Source organism: Lethenteron reissneri, unplaced genomic scaffold, assembly GCF_015708825.2.
Source record: "Lethenteron reissneri isolate LAM-NWPU_2019-01 unplaced genomic scaffold, ASM1570882v1 scaffold_1848, whole genome shotgun sequence".
Classification (NCBI taxonomy): domain Eukaryota; kingdom Metazoa; phylum Chordata; class Hyperoartia; order Petromyzontiformes; family Petromyzontidae; genus Lethenteron; species Lethenteron reissneri.
In genome coordinates, this window is record NW_026891606.1 from 229614 (window position 1) to 255546 (window position 25933).

A 25933-nucleotide genomic window follows, 5' to 3' on the forward strand; every position below is an offset into this window, starting at 1 on the left:
GTGGCGAATGGCGAAAATTGGTATTGGTGAGTGGTGAATGCTGGTGGGCGGTGAGTGTCTTTGTCTGTGTGTGGTGAGTTTGTGTGTGTCACTTAGTGGCGAATGGCGGGTATTGTTATTTGTGAATGAGTCAGTGAGCACTCGCCCCTCCAGTCTGTTAAGAGGCTGCAAGGGGGAATCTTTTTCCTTGTGTGGTGCCGTGCAGGTTGCAGCTGCCGTCGATCTCATTGGTTCCCCACCAGCACCGAGTCAGCTATGACGTCACAAAGGATAGCCGTCCTCTTCATCGCCGCCATCTTGAGCGTCTCGCTCACGCCCGCAATAGCTAAAGGTGAGTACAGCACGCGTGCGTGTTCAGGTGTGTGCGCGTGTTTACACGTGTATGTGTGTACATGTGTAATAACAGCCATAGAGGGTTCACGTGGGGATTGGCTTGCCGGTCCTACTTTGTAGCCAATAAGGGTTGAGATAGGAAGCATGGCCCCGGCGTGATCACGGCATGTCATCAGGAGTGATTGGCCTAGCCATTCGGGGCCCCAGCTAATGGGGATCCGGATGAGAGGCGTGGTCCCGGGATTGACAGGGAACCATCGAGAATGGTCAAGGCTGTCCATGGAGGATTGGCTGGGGGGACCACGTGACGAAGGGATTAAGAGAGAGTGAGAGAGAACGATCGTGAGCAGACTGGGGAACGAACAGAGGGAGAGCCACGCGTGTACGGGGGCTCTGGGTGCCACGTGCGCGGTGGGGACTTGGTGTGAAGTCTGCCCGCTCTCTGTTGTCTGCCAGCAACGGAGAGTGTGTGAGTAAAGTGTATTGTGGAAGTGAAAATAAAGAGGACCGATTCCGAAGCCGTCTCAAAAGGATTATTACACATGTGTGTGTGAACGTGTGTGTGTACACGTGTGTGAGTGCAGCTATGTTTTGTTTAATGCTGTATTGTAGCGTATAGCACTGTGTATAGTAGTGCAGTGTATCGTGTCGTATACAGTAATGTAGTGTATATTCGCGTAGTGTATAGTGTCGTGTATAGTAGTGTAGTGTATAGTAGTGTAGTGTATAGTAGTGTAGTATAAAGTGTCGTGTATATAAAAGTGCAGTGTAATAGTTTAAAGTAGTCTAGTATATAATGTATATAGTAGTGCATTGCATAGTGTCTCGTATAGTGTATAGTGTCGTGTATAGTAGTGTAGTGTGTAGTAGTGTATAGTAGTGTAGTGTGTAGCAGTGTATAGTAGTGTAGTGTGTCGTAGTGTATAGTAGTGTAGTGTGTAGCAGTGTAGTGTGTAGTAGTGTATAGTAGTGTAGTATAAAGTGTCGTGGATATAAAAGTGCAGTGTAATAGTATATAGTAGTGCATTGTATAGTGTCACGTATAGCGTATAGCGTTGTGTATAGTAGTGTACTGTATAGTAGTGTAGTGTATAGTAGTGTAATATAGTGTATGGTATAGTAGTGTGTAGTAGTATAAGTACTCTACTTACGAGCACAAACAGATACGTACAAATCTGTCACTATGTCCATCTGCCTTTTTTTAACGAGAGTCGTACATCTGCAGAACATGAAAAATCACTGGCATCTTCAAATACAGTAGTATAGTATATAAGAGTAAATAGTAGTGTAGTGTATAGTAGTGTAGTATATGGTATGGTATAGTAGTGTGTAGTAGTGTATAGTTCTTCCTGGTTCTTTCGGTAAAGTCACGTAGAAGGGAAATAATAAAATAATAAAAATAAAACATAATAAAATAATTCTCACGACGTTTCGGCCACAAAGCAAGCAGCTGTCCTCAGGTGAAGAACAGGTCTGTCGGAAAGACCTTCACCTGTAGTGTATAGTAGTGTAGTATATTGTATGGTATTTATGGTGTGTAGTAGTGTATAGTAGTGTAGTAAGTATATGGAGGCTTGACGACAGGATCGGAGGCACACTTATTTATTACACCAACACAGTTATTTACAGGTCACTGGGCTACAGGGATTTCTCGACAACTAACCCCTCTAACCTATACCAATTCCTCCACTACGGGACTAGGGGAGGCTATCTGTCCCAGCTTGGTTAAGCTGGGATCCCGGCTCCCTGAGTCACCAGACCAGCTTCGTCTGGGCTCTCGGGGCCACGCCACCGGCTTGCCCTGGTCGGCCCTTATAAGGACAGCGAGCCAGGGGAGCTCTGGGGCCTACACTAGCTGGTCTTCCGTCTTCTCTGGTTATAGCTGAGTCCCGACTCCCGAGCCTTTCGGCTCATCACCTTTTATAGGACTTGCCCCCAAGGGGGGGGCCCGTGGGGGATACACATGCGGACGTCGGTGCGAGCGCCACCCTTGTGTACGGCCGTAACCCCGCCCCTTGTGTTTGTTGGCCATCCGTGGCCATGCATAATCACACCTCAACATTCGTAGACATGCGCAATTACACCTCTACATCACCCCCCCCTGTACAGCTCGCAGCCGTCCCCGGCTGCAAAAAAAAATCAGAATAAAGGTGCATCCCTCACAAAAACCCCGTGTGTGCCTCGCGTAATTTTTAACAAGAACAAGAACAACGAGAGGAAGAGAGAGAGAGAGAAAAAAAAATAACCCGACGCACCCCCCCCGGATAACACCCCAAAACCAACATATATATACACTCCGGGCGTCACCTTTCCCATCGTCCGCAAGGCCCCCCAACGGCCGACCTCACAACACCCCTCCCCTTTTGTCCGCAAGGCCCCCCAACGGCCGACCTCACAAAAGTCTGCGCGTTTTGGCGCGCGTTCTCGCGGCGGGTCCGTCACAAGGGTCCGTCCCGGCACGCTCAGTGACGGTCGTTGACGGTCCGGGTGCAAGAGGGTCAGGCTCCGCTGCCGAGTGACCCCCGACCCCTCCGGGAGGGGTTGGTGGGCGTGGGCCCGTCACTCCTGTTTCACCTGGGGGCGGAACAGTTGGCGTCAGGTTAGGCGAGTGCAGCGACGACGGGGAGTCGGCGACACCCTCACACGTTTGGCCATGCGTGTGTGTGTGTGAACCCCGGGGCGGCGTGACGAATGGTTTTAACCTTGAGGGGTGCACATACCACCGGCGCCTCCCCCATTTGACGCGAACACATTGCGGCCGCAAAACCTGCACGACCTCCACTGGCCCCCGCCACGGCCGTACCAATTTCGACGAGGTTGCCAGCGGCACCTGAGGACAGTGCAACCACGCCCTGTCCCCTGGTACCCATTTGACCACCTGCACCCGCCCCAACCGAAGCCTCTCGTTCGCCTTCTGGCGGAGTTCAGAATTTTGCACGGCCGCTTCCCGCGCCTCAGACAATTGAGCGATGTTAAATTTAACGTGTTCGGACAACTTAGACTTCGCCTGGAGCGCCGAGAGCTTCAGCTGGGTCGCCACAGGAGGGTTAACTTCGCGCCCATACATTAAAAAGAAAGGGGAAAATCCGGTGGCCGCATGGGGAGCCATTCTGTAGGCCTGCAACACACCGGCTATGCGGAGGTCCCAATCCGTCTGGGATACCGACACCTGCTGGGACAGCATGGACGTGATGGTCCGATGCAGCCGTTCCACCATCCCGTCAGTTTGTGGGTGATACGGAGAGGTCCGAACCTTCTCCGTACCCAAGAGGTCGCACACCTCACGTAGGAGTTTACCAGAAAAATTCCTACCCTGGTCAGTAAGCAGCCGTTCCGGAGCACCCTTGTCGAGGACATAGCCCTGGACAAAGGCCTCCGCGATGGCTGCTGCCGATTGGTTCGCCAGGGGCCAGGCCATAGGCCATCTCGTGAAGTATTCAACCCCCGTTAGTAAATACCTATTGCCCCTGGGTGTAGCGGGAAATGGGCCAAGTATGTCCAGAGCGACGAGCTCGTTAACCCTGGAAACTTTTATGGACTGCAGCGGAGGGTTGGATCCCCTAGCAGGTGGCTTCCTCTGCGCGCATTGCGTGCACGACCCCAAGAGGTCCCCCACGTCCTTTTCCATGCCCGGCCAGAAGAAATCTAGCTGGAGCGTGGCAAAGGTCTTATGAACCCCCAAGTGCAGAAGCCGCTCATGAACAGCCCATACCACCTTACCCCTTAAAGCAGCAGGCACCACGAGCCGCTGGCGCCGGGTTTTACCATTCCAGTGCATCAAAAGTCCCTGGAACAACCCCCACGAGTCAACGTTTTCCACCCCCTGGCCAATCCCCCCGGCGCGACGGCGCAGAGCGAGGAGGGAGGTGTCCTCCATTTGGAGGCGACCCCATTCCGCGACTGACAACCCCAGCAACGAATCCCTCCCTTCTTGCTCGATAGGACCCGAAACCGAAGGTGCATCGGCAGCGGCCACGAGGACCGAATCGGTGGTGACGTTCGGAGACCTACAACGCCCCGAACCCAAGAGGCACGCGCACTCCGAAGTGGGTGGCAATCGCGACAGGGCGTCAGCGTTCGTGTGGCGGAGACCCTTACGATATGTGGTGACAAAGTCATAGTCTTGGAGAATCTCCAACCATCGAGACAACTGGCCCGATGGTTGTTGAACCCGCAGGGCGTATTGTAGGGCCGCATGATCTGTACGGACGGTGAACCGCCGACCGTACAGATACGGGCGGTACTGCTGAATGAAATAAACAATCGCCAATAATTCCCGACGGGTAACGCAGTACCGCTGTTCGGCTGGAGACAGTACCCGACTACCGTAAGCCACCACATGCTCTACGCCCCCAATGAGCTGGGACAGCACGCCCCCGATGCCCGTGTTACTTGCATCTGTATCGAGCAAGAAGGGTTGTGAAAAATCCGGGTAATTCAACGGCGGCGCCCCCACCAAAGCATTCCGGAGGGCGCGAAAAGAAGCCTCCTCCTCCGGCCCCCAATGAAACCTGACTCCCTTGGACGTCAAGGCATGCAAAGGTTTCGCAATCGTAGCGAAGTCAGCCACAAATCGCCGATAATACGACGCGAACCCAATGAAACTCCTGACCTCTCCCACAGAGGTGGGAGTCGGCCAGGAGCTGACGCATTCCGTTTTGGCGGGATCAGTGGATATCCCCGAGCGCCCAACAATGTGACCCAAATATCGCACCGATTCGCGGAGTAAATGGCACTTCTGTGGTTTAAATTTCAAATTGGCAGCCCGCATTTTGAGAAAAACAGCACGCAACCTCTGGAGGTGTTCCTCGAAGGATTTGCTAAAGACGATGACATCGTCTAAGTAAATCAAACACGAATCCCATTGCAACCCTGCCAAGACCAATTCCATTAACCGCTGAAAAGTTGCCGGCGCAGAATGTAAACCCATCGGCAAGCGGTTAAATTGGAAGAGACCCTGCGGTGTCCGAAAAGCAGTCTTAGGTTTTGATTCGTCATCCAGAGGAAGCTGCCAGAATCCAGATAGCAAATCGAGGGTGGAAAAGAATCGCGCCCCCGCCAAGGCATCGAGCGACTCATCCATTCGAGGAAGCGGGTACGCATCTGCCACAGAGATTTTGTTCAGACGCCGAAAGTCGACACAAAACCGCAGTGATCCGTCGTGTTTTTTCACCAAAACGATCGGCGCGCCCCACGGGCTATTGGAAGGGGAAATGATATCGGCGGCTAGCATGTCATCAACAGCCGATTTGACATGATCCTTTTCGGCGGGACTCAACCGAAAGGGATTTTGGCGGATTGGCGCGCTGTCACCCGTGTCAATATGGTGTCGCAGCAATTTAGTACAACCAATATCAAATTTGTGTTGACTAAAAACGTCAGCAAATTCGCTCAGAAGAACTCGCAGCTGCGCGCGCTGCGAGTCGGACAGGTCCACTGAACCCGCGCAAAGCGCATCCAGCCAACCGTCATCACAGTCCGAATGCGGTCGCGACGGAGGATCGGTGGATACCTGACCCACGAGTGGTTCCTCATAGGGTACCGGCGTTGCGTGTGCAAGCACGGTCCCTTGAGGAACCACGGCCGTTCGCGATCCCACATTAAGGACTGCAATGAAGGGGTCCCCATCCCCCCTCACCATGGTCTGAGCCGCGAGCAAATCTGGTCCATTTACCCCGGCCCGAGATGGTCCCAACAAGACCCCCCGATCCGCAACCCCTTCATTAAACGGCCGACGCAATCTAAGAGGGACGAGCATCTGAGCCCCCGGAGGCACGCGCACAGTTTTTGTGACGAGCGCCTGCACGGTGGCAAACGCCCGACGCTCCGTGGTGGGGGAAGACAGAAATGTAACGCGTCGGCCCGATGGGAGCTCAATGCACCCTTGGTCAATAAGGATGCGGATGGGCATTTTGGCCAGAAAATCCGTCCCCAACAGGCACGGAACCGCGAGTGAGGAGGAAACCAAAACAGGCCCGGATAATTTAATGTCCCCAATGCAGATAGTGGCGCGGATTTGGCCAATAATGCCCAGAGAGCCCCCGTTAGCGGCATAGCACGGCACGTCAACAGGGAGCAAGGGACGACTTTGAACGGGAAGGATGTTATAAATTAAATCAGATATAATGGTCGCCGATGCCCCTGTGTCAATTAAAATCCGCACCTCTACCCCATCAATGTGACCGACCACGACCGAAGATCCCGCCGACGCAGCAACGACACGATGGGCGAGCTCCGACCACTGACCCGGTTGGAGCGCCCGCCGCATTACCGAACGATCGCGCGCGACGGATGGGGAATTTGGAGCCTTGTTTAGTTGGGCGCGTGAGTGTGTGTCGGATGTGTGCGTGGGCCAAACGTGTGAGGTGCCGCGACTCGCCGTATTTCTCTGCTGGAGCTTGGGAGGAGACGGCGTGGCGTCCTGGCGAGGTGTCGCCCCGCGCTGACGGGGAGCCCGGCATCCTGACGCAACGTGGCCTTGCAGGCCACAGTTGTAGCAGCGTGTGAGCGCCCCCGATGTCCTGGGCTGCTCCTGGCGGCTCGGTCCATTCCGAGCCTGTGGTACTGCCGCTCTCCATTCCCCTCGCCGCTCCACCCCGCAGACCTCCTCCGATGGGAGGGCGGTAGCCGCCATGGCATGGCTGGCCGCCCCCTTTGCCGCCTTTCGACGAAGGGACCGCAAGCCCCCGTGGATGTGGCGCGCGACCAGCAGGGACGACATCTCTGAGTCGTCTTGAGCCAGGACGTTGACGTCCAGCTCATCAGCGAGTAGCAGCAGCTTCTCAGCCACCATGGCATCCACTCCTTCCTCGTCCATCCTTGGGAAAGCAGCCTTCGCTAGAGCCAGGAGAGCAGTCCGGAAGGCCAGAGGTGATTCGTTGGTGCCCCGACGCCGATCGTGGAAAAGCTGCCTGCAGTCCGAAGGCGGCCCATAGACGGCTGACAGCAGCTGCAACGCCAGGTGTAGGGTGGCGCGCTTTTCCCTCGGCGCCGAGGTGAGGGTAGCCAGGGCGTCGTTGTCCAGCATCGCTGGCAGCGCGCGTAGAGCCTCGGCGTCCGTCCAGTTCGCCATCTCCTGATGAGCGATGAACCGTCTCTTGAAGCCGCCCCAGTCTCCGTCTGCGCCTACGAATTCTTTCAGAGGTGGCAGACGCTGCTGCAAGGCGACGTCCGTGGCTGTAGATCGCTCTCCGTCGCTCCCCGCCGATGATACAGTGTGGGCGGGCTGTGCACATGGCATCGCCGGTCGCTCCGATGTTGACGCGCCGGCCGGTGTTGATGATGTCACGGCTTGTGCTTGGCGCTCAGCAGTCACGTGACGCGGGCCGGCCCCGCCGTCCGCTCGCACTGTAGAGATGGCGGGAAATTTAACCGCCAGCCGCGTCGGGGTGGCGGGAAACGTTGCCGCGCGCCGGCTGCTGTCGTCGACCCGCGCTGCCCCTCCAGCCCCCAGCCGCGTGATCTCCTCCAACGCAGCGGCGGCGGCGTAGAGCAGTTCCGCCAGGCGGGAGTGGGCCAGCCGGAGTCCTTCAGCCGACGCATCCCCCCCCTCTTGTCGTAGCGGCACGGGCGTACTTGGCCCCGGCTGCTCCGATCCGACCCCGGCCATCTCTGGTGTTGAATCGGCCGCGGCGTCTTCCATCTCCGACTCCTTGGTACGTGTCGTCCCTCGTGTGTCCATCGTTTGGACGTTTTACTTCTGACACCAGATGTAGTAAGTATATGGAGGCTTGACGACAGGATCGGAGGCACACTTATTTATTACACCAACACAGTTATTTACAGGTCACTGGGCTACAGGGATTTCTCGACAGCTAACCCCTCTAACCTATACCAATTCCTCCACTACGGGACTAGGGGAGGCTATCTGTCCCAGCTTGGTTAAGCTGGGATCCCGGCTCCCTGAGTCACCAGACCAGCTTCGTCTGGGCTCTCGGGGCCACGCCACCGGCTTGCCCTGGTCGGCCCTTATAAGGACAGCGAGCCAGGGGAGCTCTGGGGCCTACACTAGCTGGTCTTCCGTCTTCTCTGGTTATAGCTGAGTCCCGACTCCCGAGCCTTTCGGCTCATCACCTTTTATAGGACTTGCCCCCAAGGGGGGGGCCCGTGGGGGATACACATGCGGACGTCGGTGCGAGCGCCACCCTTGTGTACGGCCGTAACCCCGCCCCTTGTGTTTGTTGGCCATCCGTGGCCATGCATAATCACACCTCAACATTCGTAGACATGCGCAATTACACCTCTACAGTAGTATAAGGACTGCTCTACTTACGAACATTCAGAGATACGTACAAACCTGTCACTATGTCCATCTGCCTTTTTTAACGAGAATCGTACATCTGAAGAACGTGAAAAACCAGTGGCATCTTCATATACAGAACCCGAAGAACTCGTGGCATCTAAATCTGCAGAACGTGAAGAATCCGTGGCATCTACATCTGCAGAACCTGAAGAATCAGTGGCATCTACATCTGCAGAATTTGAATAACCAGTGGCATCTACATCTGCAGAACATGAAAACCCAGTGGCATCTACTTCTGCAGAACATGAAGACCAGTGGCATCTACATCTGCAGAACCGGAAGAACCAGTGGCATCTACATCTGCAGAACATGAAGACCAGTGGCATCTACATCTGCAGAACATGAAGAACCAGTGGTCTGCAGAACGTGAAGAACCAGTGGCATCTACATCTGCAGAACATGAAGACCAGTGGCATCTACATCTGCAGAACATGAAGAACCAGTGGTCTGCAGAACATGAAGACGCAGTGGCATCTACATCTGCAGAACCTGAAGACCAGTGGCATCTACATCTGCAGAACCTGAAGATACAGTGGCATCTACATGTGCAGAACCTAAAGAACCAGTGGCATCTACATCTGCAGAATTTGAAGAACCAGTGGCATCTACATCTGCAGAACTTGAAGATACAGTGGCATCTACATCTGCAGGAGATTATACAACTCTTGAAGCCATTCCCCGTGTTTACTGTACACGCCGTACAACACGTTTGGAATCCTTTCCTTGCAGAGAATACAAGATATATAGTCACTGTCAGTGAGTGGACTGCGGTCTGAAAGTCACCATAAACGTGAACACAATCAGTTAAGATCCGAAATGGTTTATTAAGGCCTTCCAATGATTGCTGAGCCAGAATTCATCTTCTCGGTTGAAATTGTCTCTGTGTTTGTATATGTGGATCGCCTCATGGACGAATCTCTCATGGTAGCCGGATGGCTTCTCCAAGACAGAGGTTCTCTGCAATCCATCCGGCGACCATGAGAGAATGGATTAATCGCATTTCTGCATTTTCCATAAATATGTTAAATTCCTCTTGATATGCAAATTATTTTGTCAAGACGCTCTTCGCCCCTCCATCCCAACATAAATAGTCGCTTCAATCCTGGGGCGTTCCATTCAGATTCTGTCTCCTTGACAGACCTGTTCTTCACCTGAAGACGGCTACTTGCGTTGCGGCCGAAACGTCGTGAGAATTATTTTTTTATGTTTTATTTTTATTATTTTATTAAATTCTTTCTACGTGACTTTACCAAAAGAACCAAGAAGAAAAAAGTGTACAGTGTATTAGTGTGTAGTAGTAAATAGTAGTGTATAGTGTAGTAATGTGTAGTAGTATATAGTAGTGTATAGTGTAGTAGTATATAGTAGTGTATAGTGTAGTATATAGTAGTGTAAAGTGCAGTGTGTACATGTGAGGACGTGGAACTAATCGCACTGTGTAACCCCCACACAGAGGATGAGTGGATCGACTGGTGTAAGATTCGCGCCATGGCAGCCGGAGGAAGTAAGCAATAACATCGCCATGCCTCCACGTGATCGCTGGTGTTGTGGTCCTGCTGTGTGCATCACACACAGCAACATACACAACATTACACACAACCTAACACAGCATCACACAGCATCACACACAGCAAAACAACCCCTTACCTCCTCGTGGTGCCAGACGGGCAACGCTGTCGTGGGCAGTGCCGTAGGGGGAGGGCGAATTCTGTTTGGCTTTTTGTCGCATGGCGTTTGCAACCATCACAGCGGCTAAATGGGCGCTCTGGAAGGGTGCGAGGGGCTGGTGACCCCTCCACCTTCAATTAATTACTACTAAACTACGTTTAAATCTCAAATTAATAAGCTTGTGCTAGAGGTCTCGGGGGGACAGGCGTCTATGACCCCATGAGACTGAATCCTTACCCTCGGGGTTCCTCCAGAAACAACAAAAAACCACTACGTGTGGCCACGTAGAATGTTCGAAAGCTCACTGCAGAGGAGAGGCTGCCACTCCTCTGTCGGGAGCTGGACTGGTACTGCCTGGATCTCTGTGGTATTCAGGAGGTCCGATGGACCGGCTGTGGCTCCTGCCACCATGAGGGGTGGACAGTTCTCTACTCGGGGAAGGAGACTGCCAAGCAACAGGGTGTGGCTCTTCTTCTGAATAAAAGAATGAAGGGGGTGTTGGAATGTGGCGTGATGAGTGGGAAGCTGTAAGCCCCAGGCTCCTCTGGGCTCGCCTTCCAATCAACCAGAGGCGAGGAGTGGTGGTAGTGGTTACTTATGCCCCCACCGATGAGTCAGATGCCTTCTATGACCTCCTGTCACAGGTGCTCGCTAAAGTAGCCCCTCGGGATAGTTATCTTTTTGGGTGACTTCAATGCCCGAGTTGGTCATGATGCTGGCACCTGGTCTGGAGTTATTGGAAGGTATGGGCCGGATCAGCTCAATACCAACGGTAGGAGGCTGCTAGATTTTTGTGCAGCCCATGGGCTTGTAATTACCAACACGCTGTTCCGGCATAGGCACATCCACACTACATCATGGATGCATGCCGGGTCGAAGCAAGAACATCTGCTGGACTACATAGTGATGGAACAGCAGATGCGGGCCCATGTCCTTGACACCAGGACCTACCGTGGAGCTGATCTGCAAACTGACCATCAACTTGTCATATGTAAGATGCGCCTGCCATTCCTCCACTCCGTTAGTGGGTGTAAACCCAGGACCCCATTCAAACCTAAGATGGCCTGGTCTCAGCTAGCGGATGAAAGTTGCAAGCGAGAATTTAATCATCGCTTGCAGCTGGGGTTGCCATCGTCCCCCACTCCTCCTGATGTCGAGGGGAAATGGGCAAGGTTTAGGATTGTGGCTCATGCAGCTGCAATAGCTGCTTTAGGTCCATGGTCCAGACCTCCCCAGAGACCCTGCCTGACAGAGGAGGTGTTCAAGATGGCTGAGAAAAAGCGACAGGCCCACTCTCATCGGCTCCAGCATCCCACATCAGAGAATGAGGAGGCTTACCGCAGCCTTCGCTCAGAGGTTCGGAGAGCCGTGAGGTGCTGCAGGGATGGGTAGTGGTCGCGGGTTGCTGAGGAGATGGAATCTGCCTTAGTGGCCGGCGATCACAAATCGCTCTTTAATTCCATCAACCTGCAGCACCACACCTTTTACCATCATTAGGGGAAAGAACTGTGATCCAATATCCGACCCCCAGGAACAGGTTTGCAGATTTGTTGAGCATTTCTGTGAGGTCCTGGGGAAGGGGAAATCCCTCACCCAGGAAAACAACATGGGACAAAGTAGGGATGACCCTGCCGAGGCAGCGGTGTCTCAAATATTGGAGGAAGAAGTCATCCCCTGTGAGTGGCTGGCTGACGTGCCATCTGTTGAGGAAGTACTGGAGGCGATCCAGAGTCTGAGACCAGGAAAGGCACCGGGCAGGGATGATCTCCCAAGCGAAATGCTGAGGGACGGTGGCATATGTGCACATACTGCCCTACATGACATGACATGATAACAATAGTCTGGACCACTTGACGGGTTCTGCATTATTGGAACAATGCCCTGGTGGTCCCCCTCTTTAAGAAGGGGGACCGCACAGACTGTAACACCTACAGGGGCATCGCACTCCTCAGTGTGCCGAGAAAGGTCCTGGCAAGGATTATTCAACATCGCCTTGCTAGGCACACTGAGGAGAGGCTTGCGGAGCCCCAATGCGGTATCAGGAATGGGCGGTCCTGCACAAATGCCATATATTCTGTCCATCTGCAACAGCAGAGGTGTAGGGAATTCCAACAAGACCTACATCTCTGCTTTTTTGACCTGGTCAAGGCCTATGATACCATCAGTAGGCTTGGGCTCTGGGTTGTTCTTTGTGCTTTCGGAGTCCCTGACCCTTTGCTCACAATCATTAAGGACCTATGTGATGGTGAGCGGGCCCGGGTAAAACTACGTGGCCCGGAGTCAGAGCCATTCCCTGTACACCTTGGGTGCGACAGGGATGTCCTCTGGCTCCCACATTATTTAACATCTATTTTGACCACGTAGTTTGTGAAGCCTTCAATGGCTGTACTGGAGGAATTTCCATCTGGTGCAGATACAATGGGAGGCTGATCGATGCCCGGGTGCGGTCAAGGGATGGCTTCCTATTGCTCCACCATGTTATGTATGCTGATGATCTGGTGATTGCTGCTGACTCAGAGGAGGAGTTGGGGGCACTGCTGCTGAACCTGGAGCTTGCCACTAATCATCAGCCCCACCAAAACTAAGCACCTGCCTGGGCATTTTGTACCATCGGACAATCCACCCCCACAACTCCCAATTGATGATGGGGCAGTTGTGGCGAGAGTGGAGAGTTTTCCATACCTGGGCAGCGTGCTCATGACCTGCTGCGGTTTAACAGCAGAGGTCTCTTTTCATCGGTTGCGTAACACTGTGTGGATGCTACCTGGTCTCTCACTCCGCACGAAGCTCCAGGTCTTCTCGGCCATGGTCATTCCTTCCCTTCTCTCCGCGTGCGAAACGTGGACCCCCATAATGGAACATCTTCGCTGGTTAGAAACATTTATGCTGGTCTGCCTACGATCCATCCTGCGTTTAACCAGGCTAGATTGTGTGAGGAGCTCACAAATCCTTGAAAGATCTGGACAAAGTCCCATCGGTGAGCTCCTACGGCAGGCAAGACTGCGTTGGCTGGGCCATGTAGCCCGCATGCCCAGCCACCACATGCCAAAACAGCTTTTGTTCTGTTGGATCGAGGGGGCTAAATGGGCGCGGTATGGACGAGGGAAGAGATGGAGTGATGTGGTACAGGAGGATGTGGAGCTGAGTTGACTTGCCGATAACTGGAGGCTCGTGAAGGAGGCTACTGGGCAGTTGGAGGCAGTCGCCCTCAAACAACAATGGAGGGCGGAGGAGCGATGCTCACAACAACGAGCGGAGCGCCTGGTGGCTAAAGCATAGCAAGTTGGCACAGTAGGGGGCACATCAGCCAGTCGTCTCAGTCAGTCGACCCGTGGCACCTAGGTCTGCCCCGTAACCTCCTGCCAGCGGGCGTTCGACACTTCACGTGGCCTCAAAGTGCACACAGCCTTGCACAAGCGTCGTGATGTCATCACCGCCACTTCGTGGCGAATGGCAGTCGTTGTTGTTGTTGTTGTTGATGCTGTGTTCGGCTGTGTGTAATGCTGTGTGATGCTGTGTGATGCTTTGTATGATGCTGTGTGTATTGCTGTGTGTGAGGCTGTGTGTGATGCTGTGTGATGCTGTTTGAGCCTGGGTGTGATGCTGTGTGAGGCTGTCTGTGATGCTGTATGATGCTGTGTGTTATGTTGTGTGATGCTGTGTGATGCTGTGTGTGTTGTTGTGTGATGCTGTGTGAGCATGGGTGTGATGCTGTATGATGCTGTGTGTGATGCTGTATGATCCTGTGTGTGAGGCTGTGTGATGGTGACGCTGCTGCGACGCCATGCATCCACGTGATCGTTTGTGTGACGGTGTTGTTACCATCGTTGTTGTTGTGGGCTCGCCTCCTCCCTCCTCACTGTTGTTATTGTTGTTGTTGCCATGCTTGTTGTTGTTGTGAGCCAGTGTTCGCAATTGCTCCTACCCCAGTGGAAATAGGAGCCGCGGGCTTCGACGCTGGAGGGATCGTCGCCAGTACCCTGGCCGCCAAGCCCATGTCCTGGGCTGCGGCCGCCAACGGAGGTGGGGTGGCGGCCAGAGGGATCGTGGCCGGGCTGCAGGCCATCGGTACGGAGGCAGGGCCTCGGCTCGGAGGGCATCTGGCCAGGGCTGTTGTTATGGTGACAAGGGCTGTGATTTAGTAGTGAGTCGAGGAGACGCAGAGACAAAGACACTCTTGATTAGCCTCAAGCAGGGCTGTAGCGGAAAGTGCTGTTGTAGTAGCGAGTACTCCCAGTTAGCCTATAGCAGGACGTAGCCTTGCCTGCCGTAAGAGCTCACCGATTGAACTTTGTCCAGATATTTCAAGGTGTTGGAGCTCCTCACACAATCCAGCCTGGTTAAACCCAGAATGGATCATAGGCAGGCCAGTGTGAATGTTTCTAACTGGCGAAGATGTTCCACTAGGGGTGGTGCACGTTTTGCAAGTGAAGGGAACGGAGGGCACGAATGTGGCCGAGAAGACCCGAAGCTTCGTGTGGAGCTGCAGACCAGGTAGCTTCCACGTAACATTACGTAGCCAATGAAAATATGCCTCTCGACTGATTCGGAGTGAGACCTCTGCTGTCACACCGGAGCCGGTCATGAGCACACCGCCCAGGTATGGGGCCTCTCCACTCTCTCCATAACTGCCCAATTACAAATTGGGAGGTGTGGGGGTGGAATTTTTGATGGTACAAAATACCCAGGCAGGTGCTTAGTTTTGGTGGGGCTGAGGGTAAGGCTCCACCTAATAGTGGCACGCTCCAGATCTAGCAGCAGCACCTCAATCTCTTCCTTTGAGTGAACTGCAATCACCAGATTATCGGCATACATAACATGGTTGCCCAATTGGGACCCATCCCTCGACCGTACCCTTGTACCAGATGGAGATCCTCCAGTACAGCCATGGAAGGCTTCTCGAACTACGTGGTCAAAACGATGTTAAATAATGTGCACCCTAAGGTGAAAAAGAAATGGCTCTGACTCCCAGCTTTACCCGGGCCTGCCCACCATCATGAAGGTCCTTAATGATTTTGAGCAGAAAGTTAGGGACCGCAAAAGCATGAAGAACAACCAAGAGCCCAGGCCTATTGATGGTATCATAGGCCTTGGACAGATCAATAAAGCAGAGATCTAGGTCCTGTTGAAATTCCCTAAACCTCTGCTGTAGAAAACGGATAGAAAATATGGAATCTGTACAGGACCACCCTTACCCAAAACCACATTGGAGCTCTGCAAGCCTCTCAGCGTGCCTGGCAAGACGATATTGAATAATCCTTGCCAGGACTTTTTTGGTATACTGAGGAAGGAGATGCCCCTGTAGTTGTTACAGTCTGTGCGGTTCCTCTTCTTAATGAGGGGGACCACCAGGGCATCCTTCCAATCCTGTAGAAGCCATCCAGTGATTTCAAGTAGGGTGGTCTGCAGAGAAACGCCACATTTCTTCACAATTTTGCTTGGGAGATCATCTCTTCCCAGCACTTTTTCTGGTTTTAGACTCTGGATCGCCTTCTGTACTTCCTCAAAAACATGGCACCTCAGGTAGCCACTCACAGGGGTGACTGCTTTTCCAATATTTGAGGCACAGCAGGCTCAGCAGGTTCATCCCCATTTTGCCCCATGATGTTTTTGGACTGAGCTATTTCTCCTCACACAGGAGCTAACATAAATGTTCAGCAAACCTGCCAACCTGTTCCTGGTAGTCAGAGATCGGATCACAGTTCATTTCCTTAAGGATAGTGATAGGTGTGGTACCACAAGTTACTTTTTGATGGAGTTAAAGAGTATTTTATGATCATAGGCTACTGAGGCAGAATTCATCTCCTCAGCAACCCACGATCACCACTCATCCTTGCAGCATCACACGGCTGAGCAAACCTCTGAGCGAAGGCTGCGGCAAGCCTCCTCATTCTCCGATGTGGGATGCTGCAGATGGTGGGCGTGGGCCTTTTTGCTTTTTCTCAACCAGACAGAACACCTCCTCTATCAGCCAGTGTCTCCAGGGAGGTCTGGTCCGTGTACCCTAAGCAGCCATTGCAGCTGCATGAACCACAGTCCTCACCCTCACCCGTTTTCCCTCGGCATCAGCAGGAGGGGGGGGGACAATGCAAACCCCGCTGCGTGCGATGATGAAGTTATCGCTTCTAACTTTCATCAGCTAGCTGAGACCAGGTCACTGTAGGTTGAATGGGGTCCTAGATGTACACCCACCACCGGAGTGGAAGAATGGCAGGCGCATCTTATAGATGACAACCCGAAGGTTAGTGGGGAGATCAGCTCCACGATAGGTCCTGGAGTCAAGGATCTAGGCCCGCATCCATTGTTCCGTCACTACGTAGTCCAGTAGATGTTTTTGATTGGACCCGGCATGCATCCATGATGTTATGTGGATGCGCCGATGCCAGAGGAGCGTGTTGGTAATTACAAGCCCATGGACTGTACTCAAGTCTTGCAGCCTCCAACCGTTGTTAATGAGCTGATCTGGCCCATGCTTTCAATCACTCCAGCCTAGATTCCACTCGGGCATTAAAGTCACTGAGTGGCCACTTTAAATAGCACCTGTAACAGGACGGCATAGAAGGCATCTGAATCATCAGCCATGCCTGCATCCCTCCCTGATGTTCATCTTCGGTGGGGGTATAAGCAACCACCACCACCATTCCTCACCTCTTCTTGTTGGGAAGGCGAGCCCACAGTAGCCTGGGGATTACAGCTTCCCACACCTCACTGCCATGCTCCCACACCCCCTTCAAACTGTTTGGCAGTCTCCTGTCTTGAGTAGAAGACTGCCACCCCTCAAGGTGACTGGAGCCAGAGCCAGTACATTTGACTTCCTGAATGCCGTACAGATCCAGGCAGTGCCTGTCCAGCTCCTGACAGAGGAGTAGCCTCTCCTTCGGAGTGAGCGTTCAAACATTTCACGTGGTCACCCGCAGTGGCTGTTTTTATCGTTTCTTGAGGAACCCTGAGGGTGCCGGGATCAGTCTCCTGGCTCCACCAAATGGGGTTTGGCCACGAGACGTCATAGACAACAATCCCCTCTGATTTAAAGCTTTCGTGACTGCAGGGATTCATCTTCTTGGTTCTTTCGGTAAAGTCATGTAGAATGGAAATAATAAAATAATAAAATAAAACATTATAAAATTATTCTCACGACGTTTCGGCCACAACGCAAGCAGCCGTCCTCAGGTGAAGAACAGGTCTGTCGGAAAGACAGCGTCTGAATGACTGAATGACGCTGTCTTTCCGACAGACCTGTTCTTCACCTGTTCTTCACCTGAGGATGGCTGCTTGCGTTGTCAAGAACGGCTGCTTGCGTTGTGGCTGAAACGTCGTGAGAATTATTTTATTATGTTTTATTTTTATTATTTTATTACTTCCCTTCTACGTGACTTTACCGAAAGAGCCGAGAAAATGAATCCCCTCTGACACAAGCCTGGTGCTTTAATTGAAGGTGGATGTGTTACCAGCCCCTCGCACCCGTCCAGAGTTCCCATTGGCTGCTGTGATGGCTACAATCACCATAAGGGGGTAGAGCCAAATATATAATTATCCGTTCCCCAATGGTGTTGCTCACCACAGCGTTTCCGTCCGGCACCACCAAGGATTTACGGGGTTGTCTTGCCGGACTACACACAAACTCAGAGACGCATACAAAGGTCCCCCAGGTAGCCCCTAGTAGGGCAATAGGGGGAAGTGCTTTTAGCAGTAGCAAATAGACACAGAGACAAAGGTACCCCCAGGTAGCCTCTAGCAGGGCTGTAAGGGGGCAAGGGCTGTCAGTAGCCGCGACTAGAGTAGACACAGAGGCAAAGATCTCCCAGGTAGCCTCTGGATTGCTGCAGTGGCGAGATGTTAACCACCCCTTCCCTCCTTCTCTCACCTCTCCCCACTCCTCTCTTCTCCCTTCCTCCCCTCATCCTCCCCCTCCAACCTCCACCCTTCCCCCCCCCCCCTATCTCTCTCCCCCTGCCCCTCCCCTCTCCCTGGCCCCTGTAGGAGCGGCTGGGCTGGGTCCTGCCAGGGCAGCCATAGCCAAGGTCATGGCGGACGTCTCGAACCTGTGTAGAAAGAAGGAGGAGGAGGGCAGCAAGAGGGCGGGGGGGGGGGAGGTGAGTGTTGAGAGGGCAGCGCTGAAAGGGCAGCGGTGAAAGGGCAGCGCTGAAAGGGCAGCGGTGAGAGGGCAGCGCTGAGAGGGCAGTGTGCGTGCAGTGTGGCTGGCTAAAAAGTGCGAGGATTCACAAACCTCTCATTGGCACGGTCGGCTACGGTGCGGCAGCAGCTGCTCTGCCTTCTCCTGCCTCTCATCCTCTCCTGCCTCTCATTCCTCTCCTGCCTCTCCCCGATTTGGTCAGTCTAGATGGTCTCGACCGTCTAGTTGGTCTAGACCAGGGGTCGGCAACCAAAATAACAAGAAGAGCCATTTTTTTCCAATTCGGTACAAAATTCAGTATTTCAAGAGCCGCAATGCATCTGAGTACATACTGTACATACGTACATATCATCAAGAAGCAGCCCGTAAAGAGCCGCAAGGCGGCTCCGGAGCCGTAGGTTGCCGACCCCTGGTCTAGACGGTCTACTTGGTCGAGACGGTCTAGTCGGTCTAAGACGGTGAAGACAGTCTAGATGGTGTAGACCGTCTGGTTGGTCTCGACGGTGCAGATGATCTAGTCAGTATAGATGGTCTAGATGGTCTAGATGGTCTAGACGGTCTAGTTAGTGTAGACGGTCGAGAGAGTCTAGTTGGTCTCGAGAGTCGAAATGTTCAAGATGTTCTAGATGGTGTAGATGGTATAGATGGTCTAGACAATGTAGATAGTCTAACACAGTATAGATGGTCTAGAGAGTCGAGATGTTCTAGATGGTCTAGATCAGGGGTCGGCAACCAAAATAACAAGAAAAGCCATTTCTTTCCAATTCGGTACAAAATTCTGTATTTCAAGAGCCGCAATGCATCTATGTACATACGTACATATCGTCAAGAAGCAGCCCGTAAAGAGCCGCATGCGGCTCCGGAGCCGTAGGTTGCCGACCCCTGGTCTAGATGGTGTAGATGGTGTAGTTGGTCTAGATGGTCTAAACTGTTTAGTTGGTGTAGACGGTCTAGATGGTTTAGACAGTGTCGATGGTCTAGACGGTCTCGTTGGTCTAGACCAGGGGTCGGCAACCTACGGCTCCGGAGCCGCATGCGGCTCTTTACAGGCTGCTTCTTGACGATATGTACATGAGTACAGTATGTACTCAGATGCATTGCGGCTCTTGAAATACTGAATTTTGTACCGAATTGGAAAGAAATGGCTCTTCTTGTTATTTTGGTTGCCGACCCCTGGTCTAGACGGTGTAGATGGTCTCGTCAGTGAAGAGGGTATTAGTTGGTGAAGATTGTCTAGGTGGTCTAGATGGTGTTAGTGCTGAGTGCTGCACTGTAGTGTGGGAGTTTGGTTCTTCATCATCGTGGCCTTTGGGGCTGTGTTCACTTGACTCAGTTACTCTCTCAATAAAATGTATTCACAAAGACGACGCCTGTGTGTGTGAGTAAATATGAGTGTGAGTGTGTGTGAACTTGTATCTAGCTGTGTGTGTACCTGTATGTGTGTTTGAGTGGGTGAGTGTGGTTGAGGGATGGCTCTCTATCGCTCAACCATGTTATGTATGCCGATAACACTGGTCAACACACTTTTTCTGGCATAAGGTATGCCAACGGTTTTAAGGTAATTTTGGGGTGCTGATTCAAAATCTGGCATCAGTTTTTGTCTATCACATCAGGTTTTTGAGATATCAAATACAGTAATCCCTCGATTATTCGCGGTTCAAGTTTCGCGGCCTCAGTGCATCGCGGATTTTTCAAAAATATGAATCGAAAAATAAAAATTCAAAAATACCGCCATATCGGCAGCCGTATTGCGGAAAGCAGCGTTGTTTCATCGTGATGCACGAGAGAAACGGCTTTGTACATACTGTACCCACGGGCACTCAGACAAGGCACGTGATTGGTTCCCGGCGCGAGATCGACGAATGAGAGCACGAGTGGATGTACAGTATCCCGTGAGCTGATTGGCTGCGCATCATCGCATCTTCTCTAAGCGCCTTCCCGTGTTGTATCTCGCCACTCTCGTTCACGCTGTCAACTGTGTCTCGCGTATCTTAGTGTTGTGTTCGAAATTAACTGGTGAGTGTAGAACACCATAATACGTATCGTATGAGAGAGAGAGAGTGAATGTATAATATTAAGGTTTTATAATTAAATAGACTTAAGTAAAATATATATATCAAGCATAAATATACATATTTTAAACATTCTGGTACCCACACACACATATACGGAAATTCCTAGGGGGGCCAATCCTACTTCGCGATAAACGAGGGATCACTGTATTGCATTTTCAATAAAAACTGAAGAAGAAAAATATTAAATAAATGTGGATATCTACATAAAATGATATTATAAACACACTATCCTAAAAATACAGCACCATATTTTAACACTAAAGCAGTCGCTGACTCGCAACAACTTGCAATCATAGGTGACAGAGTTTATTTCGGCTAAAATCAATGAAAATGGGGTATGCCGATAGCATAAAAATGATGTGATAGAGCAAATCTGAGATCAGATTTGGAATCAGCACCCTGAAATTATTCTAAAACAGCTGCAAAAGTCCAGGTCAGAATTTTTTTTTTTTGACCAGTGTAATCTGGTGATTGCAGCTTACTCAGAGGAGGAGCTGGAGGTGCTGCTGCTGAACCTGGAGCGTGCCACAAAGACGTGGAACCTTGCCATCAGCCCCACTGGGTATTTTGCACTACCAGCCACTCCACCCCGAAAACTCCCAATTAGAGATGGGGCAGTTGTGGAGATAGTGGAGAGTTTCTCATACCTGAGGAGTTTGCTCCTGACTGGCTCTGGTTTGACAGCAGAGGTTGCACTCCGAATCAAATGAGCGGCAATATCTTTTCATCGGTTGCATAACATTGTATTGAAGCTACCTGGTCTGTCGCTCCAACATGAAGCTTCAGGTCTTTTTGGCTCCGGTTATGCCCTCCCTTTGTCTACGCTTGCGAAACATGGACCCCCTAATCGAAAATATTTGCTGGGAGAAAGGTTTAGGCTAGTCTGCTATGATCCATGCTAGGTTTAACCAGGCTGGATTGTGTGAGGAGCTCACCCATCCTTGAAAGACCTGGACAAAGTCCTTTCGTTGTCTGGGTCATGTAGCCCGCATATCTAGCCACGGCACTGGCTAGATAAGAGATGGAGTGATGTGGTACAAGAGGACGTACAGCTGAGTGGACTTGCCAATGACTGGTATTAGCGGTGTCAAGATCGGCCTCTGGAGGAGGCTAATGATGGATGCTATTGGGCATTTGTAGGAAATCGCCCTCTAGTAACAACGGAGATCTAAAAAGCTACGCTCACAACAATGAGCGGAATGCCGGGCAGATAAAGCGCAGCAAGTGGGCACAGTTTGGGGCACCTGTGGTGCATCAGCCAGTCATCTCGGCCATCTCAGTCAGTCGACCCGTGGCACCTAGGTCTGCGCCGTGACCTCCTGCCAGCGGGCGTTCGAAACTTCACGATGCCTCAAGGTGCACATGGCCTGGCACAAGCGTCGTGGTGACGTCACCGCCACTTAGTGGCGAATGGCGGTTGTTGTTGTTGTGTCTGTGTGTTTTAGGAGTGGTAGTGTAGCGGTTAGCACGCTCTGCTTCGAAAATGGCGACCTGGGTTCGATTCCCGCTCACGGCCGACACCAGTGACGATTACCGTAACAAGTCTTGAGCCTCCCCTTGGTCGACTCAGCCTCAAATTAGTACCTGGTCCGGTGCGTGAAAATATCGCCACTGTGGAGACAAAGGCGGCTGGGCGTGATGCAGGCCATCCACCCCCTCGTGTGCCGTTCTGGCCTTCATAGGTGCTCACTTACTGCACCTGCCCCTAGAGTCTGTTAAGGCTATATGCGAGGATCTTGGTCTTTGTTTGTACCTGTGTGTGTGTCTGTGTGCATATAACCTGTGTCTCACCTCCGCAGCGAGCATTCCAACATTCCGCGTGGCAGTGGCTCCTTTCTAGGGGGGTAAGAATTCATTCTCCTGTCTCTACCAATTGAACCCATGAGCCCCCGTCTCTCACATGAACTATGTTGCGAAGTAATTTAATGTCTGTTGAAGGCAAGCGATATGGCAATTTATTCCTCTCGACGCACTCTATACGATGCGCTAACCAATGTTTCAAAGTTTTGTTTCTTCGGCGTTTGGACGACATGACAACAGAATGATCCACGCCAGGTGGCGTCGCGGCGTTTATGTGCGTGGTGGGACGGAGTCGCAAAAAAAGATTAATTGCGATTTCGACTTCCGTTTATTCGGGACTCTCGGTTCAAATTTGGTTTGGCCAGGAGACGTCATGGACGTTTGTTTCCCTGGGGGCCCTTAATATTTTTCGCACGTGGTTCAGTGACGGTTGAATCAAAGGTGGAAGGGGGTTACCAGCCCCCTCGCACCCGTCCAGAGCTCCCTTTTGGCCGCTGTGGTGGCTACAGGCGCCATGAAGGGTGGAGCTCACAGCTACCACAGCGTTAGCATCTGACACCAACGAGGAGGTAGGGGTTTCATTCTTGATTTGAAGCTTTCGTGACTGCAGGAATCCATACTCTTTGGTTCTTTCGATAAAGTCACGTAGGTAGAAAAATATAATTAAACAAAAAATAATAAATCACGATATTTCGATCGCAACACAAGCAGTCCGTCCTCAGGCGGAAAAAATAATCCAGCAGTGGAACTGCTGAACCAGCGAAAGAGCTGTTACATCAACAAGAGGTTATTTACGTGGTGATGGGCAAGCAAGCGGGTTCTGAGCTGGAAAGGAATTTCATCCCCGGACGCAAGCACGTCAGTTGTGTTAATGGGGACGATTAGGAAGAGAGATTAGGGAGAAATATTAGCATGAAATAAGCTTCCGTCGCCGCATAAGAGTATCGCCCCCACATATTAGATTAGGCAGGGAGATTCGGGGAGATAATGGGGATTAGCAAGTTGATGTCATGTCTATGTGTAACACAAGATGCGGCGCTGCCAACTGCGCTGTGAGGCAAGCGCTTCTACGCAAGAGAACCACCGCAACTGTGGTCGCGCCAGTGAGACACAGCCCATCACACAGCCAGAACCATCGATACATCGAGGCTAAGGGAGCAAAGGTGGCCATGTTAGTGAGACCCCAGCCCGTTAATGCAGAGGCACCTAACAGGGCAATGAAACTCAGAGAGTCGGAGATAACAGCCAAACGGCAGGGGAGAATGGCAGCACCACAGCAAATTACGAATTTGCTTGGTTAATGTCATCCAAATGTAAAATAAACCTGATTGCTAAATTCAACATCCTGTCAAAAAGAAGCCAGATCCACACGTGAAAAAGTTTAATGTTAACAAGATTGTCATCAATCAGAGTAACAGCCCAATTTTCGATAGCCTAAAATCGGTTCTAGCTAGAGGGCTGAACTTTACAGTCACCCCTAAACACATCCCAGTGGATGATATCATTGCCCAGGTTGACGTAGCCCTCAAAGGTTTAGGTCACATCCCAGCAGACGTAGCAAGATCTGAAATCGCCGCCATCCTCAAAATGCTAAGAAACCCATTAGTAACATCAGCAGGGATGAGCGCTCTGAACTTGCTCAATTGAAAAAAAGGCATTGTCAACCTTTCAGCCAACAAGAGCAATTCTAGATTTGAAGCTTTCGTGACTGCAAGGATTCGTACTCTTAGTTCTTTCGGTAAAGTCACGTAGGTAAAAAATGAAATTAAGAGTATGAACAAGAGCAATGCCACGGTCATCATGGAGGAAACAACAAACAACTACCTTATTAATGATGCCAGTTATACTAAAATCAACAAAGATCCTACCAACCGCCTGGCTACAATAACCAACAATATCATCACTAATTCGACTTCTCTAATCGAACCAACCAAGCAGCTCTCTCTAAACCCTCCGGCTGCTAGACAACCCAGATTTTACGGTCTTCCATAAATCTAAAAGAAGGTACTCCACTCCGTCCTATCGTTTCTACCATCAACTCACCTACCTACAACTGGCCCGATTTCTGTCTGAGACCCTGCTTCCATTCACAGGCAAGACCACCTCAGCAGTACGTAATACAGCTCACTTGGTTTCTCTAATCCAGGACATTTCACTGTCTCCAGATGATTTGCTTGTCAGTTTCGATGTAGTATCTCTGTTTACCAAGGTACCTGTACCTGACACTATAGCAATCATTGAAGACTTGGTCCAACAGCGACTGAATCCTGATGTACCAACTTTGGTGAGGCACTGCCTTGCAAACACTTACCTCATCTGGAATGGTAAATTCTACAAACAAGATTAAGGTTCCCCTATGGGTTCTAACCTTATCACCAGTGGTACCGAATGTTTTCATGGATAAATTGGAAACAGATGCCATCCTGACATCCACCCTACGTCCTTCCCTGTGGATGACACTTCCATCATCTGGCCACATGGACAGCGAGCACTGAACCCGTTTTTCAACCACATCAATTCCATACACCCATCTATCAAATTCACCATTGAAGTGGAAAATGATGGCAAGCTACCATTCCTGGATGTTTTTATCGAGAAGAAACCTGATGGCTCGTTGGGACACTGATTACAGGAAAGCCACCCACACGGATTCATATATAAAGCCTGACTCCCACCACCATCCGGCCCGGACACACACACTGACACGCACTGACACACACACACACACACACCGATACACACCGATACACACTATCCAGACAACAACAACCACCATTCGCCACTAAGTGGCGGTGACGTCACCACGGTGCTTGTGCCTGGCTACGTGCACCTTGAGGCCACGTGAAGTGTCGAACGCCCGCTGGCAGGAGGTCACGGGGCAGACCCAGGTGCCACGGGTCAACTGACTGAGATGAGTGACCGATGCACCACCTGTACCCCCTATGGAGGCAAATTTCTGCGTTTTAGCCGCCCGGCGCTTTGCTCATTGTTATGAGCATTGCTCCTCCGCCCTCCATTGTTGTTGGAGGGCGACTGCCTCCAACTGCCCAGAGTAACAGCGTCCTTCACGAGCCTCCTCCATAGAGGCCGATCTTGACACCGCTAGTACTAGTCATATGCAAGGCCACTCAGCTCCACATCCTCCCATACCGCATCAGTCCATCTCTTCTCCATCCAATGTCGTGCCAGTTTAGCCCCCTCTATGCGGCCAAACAGAAGCTGTTTGGGTATGCGGTGGCTGGGCATGCTGGCTATAAGACCCAGCAAAGGTAGTCTTGTCTTCCGGAAGAGCTCACCGATGGGACTTTGTCCAGATCGTTCAAGGATTTGTTTGCTATTCACACAATGAAGCCTGGTTAATCCCAAGCGTAGAAAAGGGAGGGCATGACCTTGGCCGAGAAGATCCGAAGCTTTGTGTGGAGCAACAGACCAGGTGGCATCCAGACAGCGTTACACAGTCGATGAAAAGATAATGCCGCTCAACTGATTTGGAGTGAGACCTCTGCTGTCAAACGAGAGCTGTCATAAGCACACTGCCCAGGTATGAGAAACTCTCCACTCTCTACACAACTGCTCCATCACCAATGGGGAGTTGTGGGGATGGAAATCCCTTTGGTACAG

The 25933-nt window shown here is 51.7% G+C and overlaps 1 protein-coding gene across 1 annotated transcript; it reads left to right on the forward strand.

Annotated features, from left to right (window-relative positions):
- Nucleotides 1-209: 209 nt before the first annotated feature.
- Nucleotides 210-19327, forward strand: LOC133339373 (interferon alpha-inducible protein 27-like protein 1). The gene is made up of 4 exons (XM_061547515.1): nt 210-331; nt 10089-10139; nt 14210-14371; nt 18284-19327. The coding sequence occupies exons 1-4, from the start codon at nt 256-258 to the stop codon at nt 18433-18435; spliced, it is 441 nt and encodes a 146-aa protein (XP_061403499.1). The 5' UTR covers nt 210-255; the 3' UTR covers nt 18436-19327.
- The last annotated feature ends 6606 nt before the right edge of the window (nt 19328-25933 follow it).

What these genes read in the sequence shown, in the direction of transcription:
- LOC133339373 (XM_061547515.1), top strand. Translation starts at nt 256, where the DNA reads ATGACGTCACAAAGGATAGCCGTCCTCTTCATCGCCGCCATCTTGAGC. An exon ending in CGCCATGGCAGCCGGAGGAA is followed by an intron (nt 10,140 to 14,209) that starts GTAAGCAATAAC and finishes GTTGTGAGCCAG; the next exon opens with TGTTCGCAATTGCTCCTACC. An exon ending in GGCCGGGCTGCAGGCCATCG is followed by an intron (nt 14,372 to 18,283) that starts GTACGGAGGCAG and finishes TGGCCCCTGTAG; the next exon opens with GAGCGGCTGGGCTGGGTCCT.